Raw genomic sequence first — 12,344 nt, forward strand, 5'->3', positions numbered from 1 at the left:
GCGCGGACGGCACGGACGGCTTCCGAGATGACGGAGACCTACTGGATCGCTGTCGCCTCCTCCTCATCATTGAGGACGTAGTCCCCGAATGGAGGACGGCGCGCGCCGGCACCTCCTCCTCCTCCTCCTCACTGCTGCTGACGACGAGTGGCGGCGCTAGCTCACGGCCGGACGCGCCGGAGGAAGACCCCTCGCCGCTATTGGCGTAGCATAACCGGGCGCCTTCCGAGCGGTTCCATTTCCGCCGCTCGGCCTCGGAGTGGAAGACGGAGGGAGGGGCGGCGGTGAGTTGCTCCCGCCAACCTGCCCGCCTCCCCTCCCGCGGCTGCCCGCGCCAGCCATGCGGTCACGGTGGTGGTGGAGGAAGTGGAGAAGCGGCGGCGGCTCCGCGATTGCTCGCCGGAAGTCCAAAGCGCGTGCGCAGCGGAGGAAGCGGACGCGGCGGCGGGAGTAGGGTTTTGGAACCCTACTCCCCTCTGCGGCATGTATTTATAGGGGTCGACGCTCGCGTTTCTCGGTCCCCGAAAAAATTTTACGGGCCGGCCCACCGATTCGGGTTCCGTTCTGCGCCGCTTTCGGTCCGAACCCGTAAATCCGCCAATTTTTTTTTTTATGCTCTTAGAGCTTCATTGCCAAAAAAGAACATGTTTGTAAAACCCGAAACGAAAACAAGGAGAAAAAGGCAAAAAAAAAAATACAAGATCTGAAAGAAGGAAGGTGAGGGAGTTATTATATTACAATGAGGAGGCAAGGTGAAGCAACATCGGAGTATAAGAGATTTCTGCGTGGAGGAGCATCGGTTAGACCAAAGAAGGTCTTATGAATCACTGAAAAGTGGGCTTCAGCTTCATTGCGAAAAATCATGGGATTTCTATGTTTCCAAATATTCTGATGGACATAGCGAGGGATACTTTTTTCTTATATGGGTGGCAGCATAATCTACGGATTGAACCTCCGCCTTCACCTTAGGCGTTTTACAACTGCTAATGTATGATATGTAATTCGTCTTTTTAGCACTCCAGACTTTTGAAACTTTTTGAACGGTTGTATGCATCTTAGCTATGCAGATGTCGGGTGTAATTGATTTTTATAAGTAATAAAATGCCCATTATCAAAAAATAAAAAATTCCGATGGATGGAATTAAGAATGGATGAGCCAACTTTATCTTGACGTTGAGGACCCCAAAGATCTGAAATGCAGTAGCAGTCTAACGTGTTGATGTGAAGAGCGTTGAGAGAGGACAAATTTATTGAATCTCAAAGCAGTGAAAGAACATGTGAGCCAGAGTTTCCAAGAAGAATGGGCATGATCGTATCACTGATCCGAGTACGTTGGAGGCTCTAGCTTGCCGTGAACCACTGGCCCTTTCTGAAGATCTTGCTTTGACAAGGATACATGTCTTCTGATTGCTCCACAATGGTCTTTGACACGTACCAGAGATGGAAGTTCGGGAAAAATTGAATCGATCATATCAGAGATTAGCTAGACATGCTTTATCTTTTGGTTCAGGGCGTCACATGTAGCTAATTGCACCTTATTCAAATTTCATCCGTGTAAACATTATGCATGAGTAGTAAAGTTTAGCAGGTTGAAAAAAATGCCGATATTAACTGAAAGGGTTTTAACATTGTCAGTGATCCCAATCCCCACATCGGATCTTTTACATTTCTCTCCTCTTCTCAATCAATGAATTAATTGACTGATCGTGTGCCACCATAGGTCTTTAAGCCAAGTCAAGTAGGAGTACAAATATACTACTAAGTAGATCAAATCTAGACAAGCATGAGGTTGCAGACATAGTTACTCCTACGAAGTACCGCCAAGACAGAACATGTGATACGAAGTCAAAGCAAGGCAGATGCCCATGCATGCATTTGTAGAAGTTGATCACGATGAAGGTTTTCCTCGAAACTTAAAAGATGCCAAGAGACAGTTGATTAATCAAGATTCCAAGATACATGCATCAAGGTCGCCGGTAAACTAAATACGAAAAGAATGACCTAAAGCTGGACTACAGATCTGCAATCTCGTCTCCAAGAGTCAAAATATCTACTATAGCTAATGCAAGAATGGTGCACACGCCCTCCAACCTATAAATACCACTAATGTCGAAATAGTCTTCCACTAAGCATTCGATCAGCCTCTATCTCAGTGATTTTACAATGGATATGAAAGGTAGACTGGCAGCACTTGCCATGATCGTCCTTGTAGGCATTGGATTGGCCTATGCTAGTCCAGCGCATGGTGAGGCTAATGCAAGTGGAGAAGGAGGGGGAGAGGGTGGCGGAAACATGAGTGGCTCCGGTGAGGGTTCGGGAGGTGGCACTGGTTCCACCGAGAATTTCGCTTCCCATGCAGTTGCCGGCGGTGGAGGAGCAGGTGGCGGTGGCGGCACGCAAGGTGGAGATGGATATGGTCGAGGATCTGGGGCGAGCTCTGGCTCTGCCTTAAAGGATGTATGGTACGGTGGATCCGTTGACGCCGGTGGTAATGGTGGCGGTGGCGGTGGGGGACAAGGTGGGGGCAACACTGGATCTAGTGGACGCGGGACTGGTGCTGGCTCTGGTTCTGGATCCAGTTTTGGCGTTAACTATCAGTACACCTACGGGAGTGCTGATGCTAAGGGTAATGGCGGTGGCCATGGCGACGGTACAAATGGTGGAAGTGGCGCTGGGGGAGGTGGTGGATCTGGATACGGTAATGTGCATCCTTAAGCATACTTACCCAGCTGACAATCCAAAACTGAAGCCCAAGATTTATGAAGTTTTCACTTTAGTGTTTCTTTTTTTGTCATTTGTACTCTTTCATACTTTAGCCAGCAAGAATAAAGGGCTTGCTTCGTTGTTTTGGCAAATGTTGTACCGTGGCTTGCATGCCCCAAATGGCTGATGAGATCTGATTTAAGAACATAATTTAGGGTTTACCTGGTTTGTTGTTTTTTCGAAATGGGTTTCCCCAGCCTCTGCATCAAAATGATGCATACGGCCGCTCTTTGTTGTGGATGAGATGTGCGCCCGTACGTCCTCAGTCCTCATATTCAAATGGGCATCCACTTGAGTTCGCGCATGGCTGATGTGGGTCATTTTGGACGATCTGAACAAGTCATATTTTCCCCATACCACAGCCCTTCCATATAAACTATGTCCCCTGCCGCAAACAATTTACCAGGTGGCATCACCTTCAACATTATCTTCTTTTCTCAAACATCTTCCAGCGGCATCACCTTCTTCATTTCTCTAGTAAAATACACCTGGTACACGCCGACATGAAACACTTGCTTCATTTGAGGCTGAACTGCTGCTCGAATTGTCCTTGTTGCCTTCATCTGACTTACCTGCAGCAACTTCAGCACGTCATTGTATCCCATGCTGCAGAATCGGTCAGTAAGGAGATAATTACAAAAACCCACCACAATTGTGGCTAGGTTATTAAAAAACCACCAACTTTCATATTTTTGACAGAAAACCACCGGTTTGGTGTAACAGCGTGACAAATACCCACCACTTCGTGAAATGACGACGGATCAGCGAGTTAAACACCAAATTGACAGGTGAGGCCCATTGTCAGGCTGACGTGTCAAGACTAAAACGGAGAAGAACAGACATTAGAGACTTATAAATTGTGGGTTTTTTTGAAATTTACCTGAGCCCACATGTCAGCCTCCCACTCTCAGATCTCGGCCCAAATATTTAGCTCCTTTTTTTTTATTCTTTTTTCCTTCTTTTTTATTTTTTTCTTCCTTATTTCTTTTATCCTTATCCAGCCGGAGCAGCACGCCCTCGCCGGCATCACTGGCTCCCCACGATGCTCCTTATCCAGCCGGAGCAGCACGCCCTCGCCGACATCACTGATGCCCCTTGGTCGGCGCTCTCCCGCGCCGCTGCCCCTGCCCGGCGCTCGCTCTCGCCGCCCCACGCCGAGGCCGCCGTCCAGAGCTCTTCCGCGCTGCCCATTGGCTGGCGCTCGCCCGCGCCGCCGCGCCATCCCTGGCCAGCGCTCGCCGACGCCGCCCCACGCCGAGCTCACCGGCGCAGCCCCTGTCCAAAGCTCTCTTGTGCTGCCCCTTTCCCGCGCCGAGCTCGCCCACACCGGCCATGGAGCCGAGGGTCGCGCGCGCCGGGAAAATATCGTGCGGCGACGGCCGTACACTCCCGCGCCGCCCAGACCGGCGAGGACCGCCTCCACCCCTTGGGCGGTCCTTGCAGGCTGCACGCCATCGCTCCCTTCACCTCCCTGCAGCAAGGTCGGCGGCGGTGAGGAGCTCCATCGGGTGGGACTTCAGACCAGCGGGGCTCGATGGAGAGGTCTCGGAGGTGCGCCTAGGCTCAGGGATTGTTGGTATGGGGGTTGGGGGAGCTTACTCCGGCGGTAATTTTTGGCCGGAGTTGTGGCGGCGCCAGACCTCGTGAAGAGGATGAGGACGTTGTGTCTGGCAGTTTTCTTTTTCTTTTCTTTTTTGAGGTGGTCTTGGAAATTTACAAAGAAGTCCAAAATTTTATATCTTGCCTGTTGTTGACTGCCACGTCAGCCTGATAAGGAGGCCCCACATGTCATAAATGTGGTTAACTCACTATGCCCGAGTATTACAACATAGTGGTGGTAGTTTGTCACGTTGTTACTCGGGATCGGTGGTTTTTTGTCAAAAAAATGAAAGTTGGTGGTTTTTTGTTAACCTAGCCACAATTGTGGTGGGTTTTTGTAATTTTCTCGTCAGTAATATATGAACTTAGTGGGGGATCGGTGGTTTTTTGTCAAAAAAATGAAAGTTGGTGGTTTTTTGTTAACCTAGCCACAATTGTGGTGGGTTTTTGTAATTTTCTCGTCAGTAAGATATGAACTTAGTGACCACCTTTGAAACCAAAATTTCTAGGCTAGCCAAGGAAAGAATCGATGCTGCCAGTCTTATGCCCTATGTCATGCGCAATTTCCTGACCTGTTTCAGGATTACTATGGCCATCATCGGTGAAGGCAGCATCTGTAGTTTGAGTTCTATAGTTCTGTACTCAGGAAAAAAAAGTCAAAGAAGAAATCCTCTTTCTATTCTTCAATCTCCAGCGATCCAAGAGGTTGTGTGTACTTGTTGACAAAGTAAATCCATGCCCACAGAGTTTCAGTTCGAGAATGTATCCACTGCACGGTAGCTTGAGGTCTGCCCAGTGCAACAGATTTTAAGAAAAACACCCAAAAACCTCTTTCAAAATCTGGAAAGAAAACATGATACAAATACAAATCTAGATTTACCATCCTGCTACATTTTACATTTCCAACTTGATCATGCTAACCTAGCATACTAAAAATAGATCAAGAACAACACATGAGCACAGGATCATCGAGATGTCAAAACTACTCCAGTTTTTTCCCTATAGCGATGATACACATGGCCAAAATTTCTATTGAGCTGTGTTGCAAGCTCGCCGGCTACTGATATAAATACAGTCAAGTCAACACAACTATAACCTCTCTATCTCCGGAAATGTACATTGACAACAGTTGCCTGCATGTACGTCTGCTGAATCGACAACGCGAGCGGAAAAAACGGGTGGAACAAGAAGGAAGATATTCTCTTCGCCCTGCCGTCAGAAGAGCCAGCATCAGAACCTACAGTCAAGAAGATCAAGAGACATTTATGTGATGCTACGTAAAAACATCAACTTCATCCTTGCATGAAAATCTAGGTCTAGAACAAACTTATGTTTTGATTCCTTGCAGAAATGCAGATACATGTGAGTGCATCTTTACTCTTTCAGCGCATGAAGTTGACATTACATTATCAAACCGTTACTCGAATAAGTTGACCTAAGTCTTCCCTTACTCTTATGAAGTTATGATGATCTGCTCATGTGCTCTACATGATTGTACTATTATCGTGTGGGTTTCATGTGTCTCAACAACAATGTCTGTCCCTTATATGGATACAGGTTCAGATTGATATGAAATATATTCCACAGGCTAGCTCTAGAATATAGATTCTTGGTCACGGCATAGGATCAAGAGTTACCTGGTTTTATCTTAAATTTGACAACGTTTGGTTGCTTCACTGATATGAATTTTATTGGATGCTCTGTGCAATGCCTATGCCGATCAGCTGCTGAAATCAGCTGCAATAAAGAAACAAGGCAATACTAAAAATTTATTAACAGCGACAGAAAACTTACTATCAGCTGCAAACAAGGAAATGAATCAATACTAAATTAAATAACAGGATGATAAGAATTACTATTGTGCGGTTGAGTACACTAATCCCAGAAGATTAACAGGCTCATGGAAGGCATAGAAATATTAACTGCAAAATGCAAATGATTCTCTGCTGTCCACTCAGCACTATGGAACCCCCCATACTCAATGATTGTTGGGCTGGAGGGCCGCTAGGTCCGCCCATGCTCATACTGTATGTATGTTGTACAGGAACAGTATTTCTTGGCATAGCCCCTCCCCCTTTCACTGACCAGAACTAGGTTTGGAGAGGCTAAAATATCCTAGCCTCAACTTCGTTTCATTGTTGCAGATGCCCTTGTAACCTTGTATACCAAAGAGAGGAGATCTTAATCTGTGATAGCTCCCCACACTCAATCCTGCCCTTAACAGCCATGAATCAAAATTTGTTCATACTTGGTAGAAGATTCTGTCTAGTGTACATTCAATCCCGAAAACTTTTCACCATAAGGCGACCAATTGTAGTGTGACCAAAAGAAAGAAATGGAATGAGAAAATGATCAATGTGCTACTAGTCTTCAAAACCGTAGCCTAGTTACTAACATATAAAGAGTACACATTTTCAACGTCAATAGGAGCTCCCTAACTATCTGTTAGACAACAATGTGATTATATGATGGCCACATGAGTCGCAACATACAAGGTCAGTTTTTAAGTATCACTTAACTTGTCAAATTCATTCTAAAACTAACATTTTAAAGTAAAAAATCATTTATAAGATCATGCGATCTCTTCTCCTGAAGAGCTCTGTACTGAATCTTTATTTTTTCATATTAAATAAATTCATAAAAATAGAATTAATGCTATGTAGAATTTTCTGCTGTTAGCATTCATGCGCCACTGGTTCGATGCCAGATTTGACGCAAGATATAACCTTGCCAATGTTCTTTCAGAAAGTCCAGATAATAATGTGTGGTGTCACCTACTGATACCGTTTTTAGCTCATTAAAGTTTAACCTAACGTGTCAAGCAGAAAAAGGTTGGCGGGTTGAGCAAAAACATTACATATTCAGTGTGTAGCTCTAAAATTGACTATAGAGCCTAAAATTATACGAATGATATGCAAGCCAGAAACTAACCAAATTGGTACACAGCAACTACTTTATAATTTATATGTCAAAGTTCAAGCAAGTTGTAGAACAAACCTTCTCATCATACCGAAAAAGGGATAGGTCAAAGTAGGGTGAAGGACTTTGTGATTGGCAAGTGTAAGGTAATGGTGACACCATCTTCTTCACAAACTGCCAAGTAAAAAACAAGACGCAATCACCAAAAGTGTGAGCATTACATCTTTCTATAGAAGCTATTTGTTCAGAAACTAGATATCGGATGCCTTATGCCTACAAAAAAAAATGAAAAATATCTAGTAAATATAGATATCAAGGAACAACCCATGAGCATGAAGTAATCATTTTTCTTCTTTATAATGAATGTGTGATTACTAAAAATTTCACAAGCAAATTATCTCTGTTCGACTACATATGAGCTGACATAGAGCTAAAAAGGCATGACGTAAAACAAGCTCAAAATGTTTCACATTTCTAGGGAGAGAGCTGGGTCAAGCAAACCCATCCTATTGCATCTAGTAGGTCAGTTGATTCTAACATAATCACATTGTAGATATTCCCATTCTTAAAAATCTTGTTGAATCGTTTAAAATAGGACCGAGAACTAAAATGGTTTATAAAAAGTGCATCATACTCTCTGTATCATGATATTACCTGGGAAGTGCTGCTTGCTTTATTCCTAATGGTGCGCAGTTGATCGAGAGCATGAACATTATTGGCATGTGACGAGATAAAATTTCCGTGCAAAGAATTTTGTGGATTTGCATGGAAATGATCATAGAAAGTTTCAAACAGTGAATACAGCTCCTCCGAAGAATTCTGATGAGAAATTATATATTAAGCTCAACACAAGCAAATGAAATATAAAATGAGTTCAGGGACGATATATGTTTCATTTGATAGTAGGTACCTGATAGAGTGAGACAATCTCTGTTGTCTCCATGTTGTACACAGCAAAGAATGCTAGATTTTGATCAGTGGTTCGAGAAACCTAAAGAAATAAAATAGTAACTTCAATTAGATAATGACAGGATATGAATAACCTGTAAGTAAGATGTCTGCACAAAAAAACATTTACCCCTCCATCCACGCTACCAAACTTGATAAACAGGTGACGGCGATCCAAAAACTGTACCTGTTCAACTATCATATTATAAGCACATGTTGTAAAAAAATCTTCGATAGAAAATGACATGTTCAATACACAATCCAGGCCCTATCATCAAGGTTTACTGAGAAAATGAGAAACTTTTGAGAAACTTTTGAACTAACTTAAGAAATGAAGATAACAAACATAACAAAGGATGTATTCTAGGTACCTTCCATATGATAAGATCCACATAGTCTTGAAAGTGAAAATAGAATTTCTTCTTCAGATGTTGGACCCTCTGCAAACAAATACCAATACTTCAAACAAGTAGAGATAAAATATTTTTCTCTACAAATAAAGCTGCAAGGAAAGGATGGCCACTGAAGAAGGAATAAGCAATTAGCATGATTCTATTCAACAATTGAAAAGAAGAAATAACACCATGCATGCGAATGACAGGGAAAATAGAAATGTTTCAGTAGTGTACACAATATAAGTTTCCATAACTATACAATGAGAATGGCCTGAATAAATCCATGATCTAGAATGGAATGCACGCAAAGTTCACATGTTAATGGCAAATGGATGGGCAAAATTTAAGATAGAGAGCTAACCAAAGCCTGATCGGGTTCCTCATTCCATGTCTTGCGGAAAATAAATGACAACAACCGCTGCTTGATGCCAGGAAGGAAAGAACTCCCATGTGCAACCTGCATGAATCAAGTACATTAATTACTTCACACTACATAAAATTAGCATGGTTAGTTTCAAAACAGACCAATTTTGATTAATGTTGTACGATGTATCACATAAATAAAATATTAATAGAGTAGTTGTCGGTCAAAGTCTTGTCCCAAGAGAACAAAACAAAACAAAATGTTATATTTTGGGACAGAGGGAGTATATATCAGTTTACGTCTAACAAGAAGCTTGTATAAGTACTGCATGTAAATCATGATACACTTGCACAGTTGCACCTACAGACATCAGGAATGTTTGATGTTGTCTTAGATGTGTTACAGGATCATCTTTGCTTCTTCCCAAAGACATGTAATTGTGATATTCCCAGAGAGGTATATTCGTAACAATAAAGACAACATAAGGCACTTTTGGAATTTCAAGACAGGTGCAGGCACATGCCACACATTCACATTCCCCAGTCAGTGTTAAATGTGAGAAAAGAACTACATAACTTTTAATCTTTAACAAAACTTACAAGTACCTGGCCATGTGAATGGAGATATAATTCATCGTCTTCCTGGCAAAATGCTCCAATCCTGCGCACCTCAACAAGGTTGCCAGAATCTCGGATCTGTAGGATATGTATTGTTTGATACCGAAGAGAAACTATGCAAAGCAGATCCTCATACAGGTAGGCTCCAATGCTATGAGCAAGATTAATGAAGTCATTGCGGAAAGCCTTCTCGTCTAGGATTGCACCATCTTCTAGCCTGGTAACAGAAATACAGAAGTCTTAATCCAACCCAACAAAGGAAGGAAAGTCAGAGAAAGTGTCATCATTGAGAGCTAAGAACTGCATTCCTCCTAAGTCAAGATAACTGTACCTCACAAGATGGAAAGTAATTTTCTCCATCGATGGTACCCCGTGAATTGCACCCTCACTGGCAGCAGAATCGTTACTCTGTGCAGTTGACGTTGCAAATAAGCCGTATTGATGGCATGCTACGTACAGGAAGAAGTCCTTGCAGATGTACTCGTTGCTGGACGCAAGCGAAATCGAGTAGAGCTGCTTAAAGAAGCTGTCGAATCTCTTTGCTTTAGCCGGAAGATCATGAGAATCGCACTCCTCGTTGCACGAGAAGGTTAGCCAGATGGGCCGGTACACGATCAAATCTTGGTGGTTCCGGCTGAAAGCCACGAGATACTTCCCGTCATCAGTGAACTTGCGGAACGAATAATCCGGACACTCTATGTCGTATATAGTGTAGCTCGGAACCAGATTCTCGTAGAACTGCCTCACGGTGTTAACCTGTCAAGAAACAAAAGGGACGTACAGCAAAAGACAGCTTAGTTAGATTCCTACGCTGCAAAAAAAATAGTAGCTGTTGTAAAATCTCGATCACACCAAAATTGAAATTTTGAATTGAGCTGTATGCCAAACCAATATTGGCCTGTGTGCGGTGCGCTTCAACGGTTACTAAAGGAAACACAATGCGAAGTGACATCTACGTACGGGTATACAGAAATAAGTTTGACCACGGGTATACTTGTAAGATCTGCATAGAAGTAACGACCGATTCGGCAGTAGATCGCGTATGATCCCGAAGTTGATAATGACATGTGTGGGAAGGAGTGAGTTAACAAGCATTCTAAGTTGCGATCACCGGCTGTCCGGCATTGGATGGCCTGCTTTTATCCGCACACTTCTCCGTCTGTAAGCTACTACAAGCGTGAGGTTTCGCAGACATTTAACTGGGTTGGACCAGGGGTTGGCATTGGGTTTTCTCTTCAGTGCGTGAGCTCTAGACTATGTGCTACAGTATCAATGTCCCCAAAATAGGGTGGGCCCAATTTCAAGCCCACTGCAGCATAAAAGTCAGTACAGTAATGAAAATTGCAACAAGCCGCTTGGAGAGAGACGGCGGGAGCAAGAACCGGTAGATGCAGAGGAGGTGCGACGTACGGTTGCGCCGGGGCGCGGGGAGAAGCACTGGCGGTCGAAGACCCTGGAGGCGAGGTTGCCGGTGCGGAAGAAGCCCGCCATCACCGCCGCCGCCGCCGCATCGCAGAGAGAGTTGGTCGGAGGGGGAGAACGGATCGGCGGGCGGGCGGGTGGGGAAGCCGAGCCGCGCTGGTAGCCTGCCTGCCTGCTTGGTCGGGTGCTGGGAGGGGATTTGTGGTCTGTGGTGGTGAATTTTCGGACAAGGCCAGCCGGAAGGAGAGAGTGAGGTGGGAGAGCGGCGACGACGGCGAGTGGGGTTGGGGAAGCTGTGATGGATGTGAGGACGGTAGGGGGACACGACTCGCTGCACTTGAGCAAAATATTTCTATTTTTAGGACCATTTTCAGCAGACGGGCTATAATAACTGCCCAATTTGCTTCTCTAGCAGCAGCCGCGCTATTCGCCATGGCGCTGTAAAAAAATTTGTGCGAGCTGCGTTTTGCCCCTATCCGGGTCGATATATGTGACACAAGTCGTGGCATCTTTTCACATGCGCACGAAACTTAAACGGCGGGGAAATTCACCCCGCACCCTCTATTTCCCCACCCGCGCCGCCGCCGCGCGATTTCTCCCGCGCTGGTCGATTTCGCCACCGCTACCGCTCAAGTTCGCCGCCGCGTCGTAGATCCGCCTCCCCCGCGCCTCCTCCCGGCAGTTTCGATCGCTCCGTCGCCGCCACCGATGGGCACAACGTCGACGCTTCCGACGGCACCTCGCCTTCCTCCTCTTGCTAGCGGCGCTGGGGCGGCGTCAATGTCGTCATCGCACGTACTTTCAACATGGCGCGGCCAAGATGCTCGCCGGTTTGCTCGCAAGGTATGCGCCTCCACCTCCACCGGCCACCAACATTTTCTCGAATTTTCTGCTAAAAGCTGGTAGTACTAAAGTCATTTCATATCTATATTTGTAGAGTTCATCATACGATTTTTCGGACGACGAGTACAACATCGAGGAAGAAGAGGACATATCCATACTATTAGCATATCGTGCCATTAAGAAGCCAAAAATAGGTGGATCGCTGTTTGGTAGACAGAAGTTGTGGAGAGAAAGGATCGAAGGGCACAAGAAGTGGATGCGGTCGTATTTCAATGAGAAACCGATATTTCCCGAAAGCTATTTTCGGTGGCGTTTTCGGATTAGCATCAACTTGTCCAAGCACATCGCAACGGAGGTGACCAAGTATGCTCGATTCTTTGAGCAACGAATAAATGCCGCCGGAGAACTTGGTCATAGCACATATCAGAAGGTGACCACCGCCTTGCGTATGTTGGCATATGGTATACCGACGGA

At 45.0% G+C, this 12,344-nt stretch overlaps 1 protein-coding gene across 1 annotated transcript; it reads right to left on the minus strand.

The window, feature by feature from the left end:
* Positions 1 to 5,216: 5,216 nt before the first annotated feature.
* Positions 5,217 to 11,145, minus strand: LOC124667886 (light-mediated development protein DET1). Its single transcript, XM_047205121.1, has 11 exons — positions 11,016 to 11,145; positions 9,937 to 10,361; positions 9,594 to 9,822; positions 8,986 to 9,081; positions 8,601 to 8,669; positions 8,360 to 8,416; positions 8,192 to 8,272; positions 7,936 to 8,100; positions 7,360 to 7,455; positions 6,000 to 6,099; positions 5,217 to 5,599 (listed from the first exon to the last, which is right to left on the minus strand). The coding sequence occupies exons 1-11, from the start codon at positions 11,094 to 11,096 to the stop codon at positions 5,463 to 5,465; spliced, it is 1,536 nt and encodes a 511-aa protein (XP_047061077.1). The 5' UTR covers positions 11,097 to 11,145; the 3' UTR covers positions 5,217 to 5,462.
* Between the last annotated feature and the right edge of the window lie 1,199 nt (positions 11,146 to 12,344).

Source organism: Lolium rigidum, chromosome 6 (assembly GCF_022539505.1).
Source record: "Lolium rigidum isolate FL_2022 chromosome 6, APGP_CSIRO_Lrig_0.1, whole genome shotgun sequence".
NCBI lineage: Eukaryota > Viridiplantae > Streptophyta > Magnoliopsida > Poales > Poaceae > Lolium > Lolium rigidum.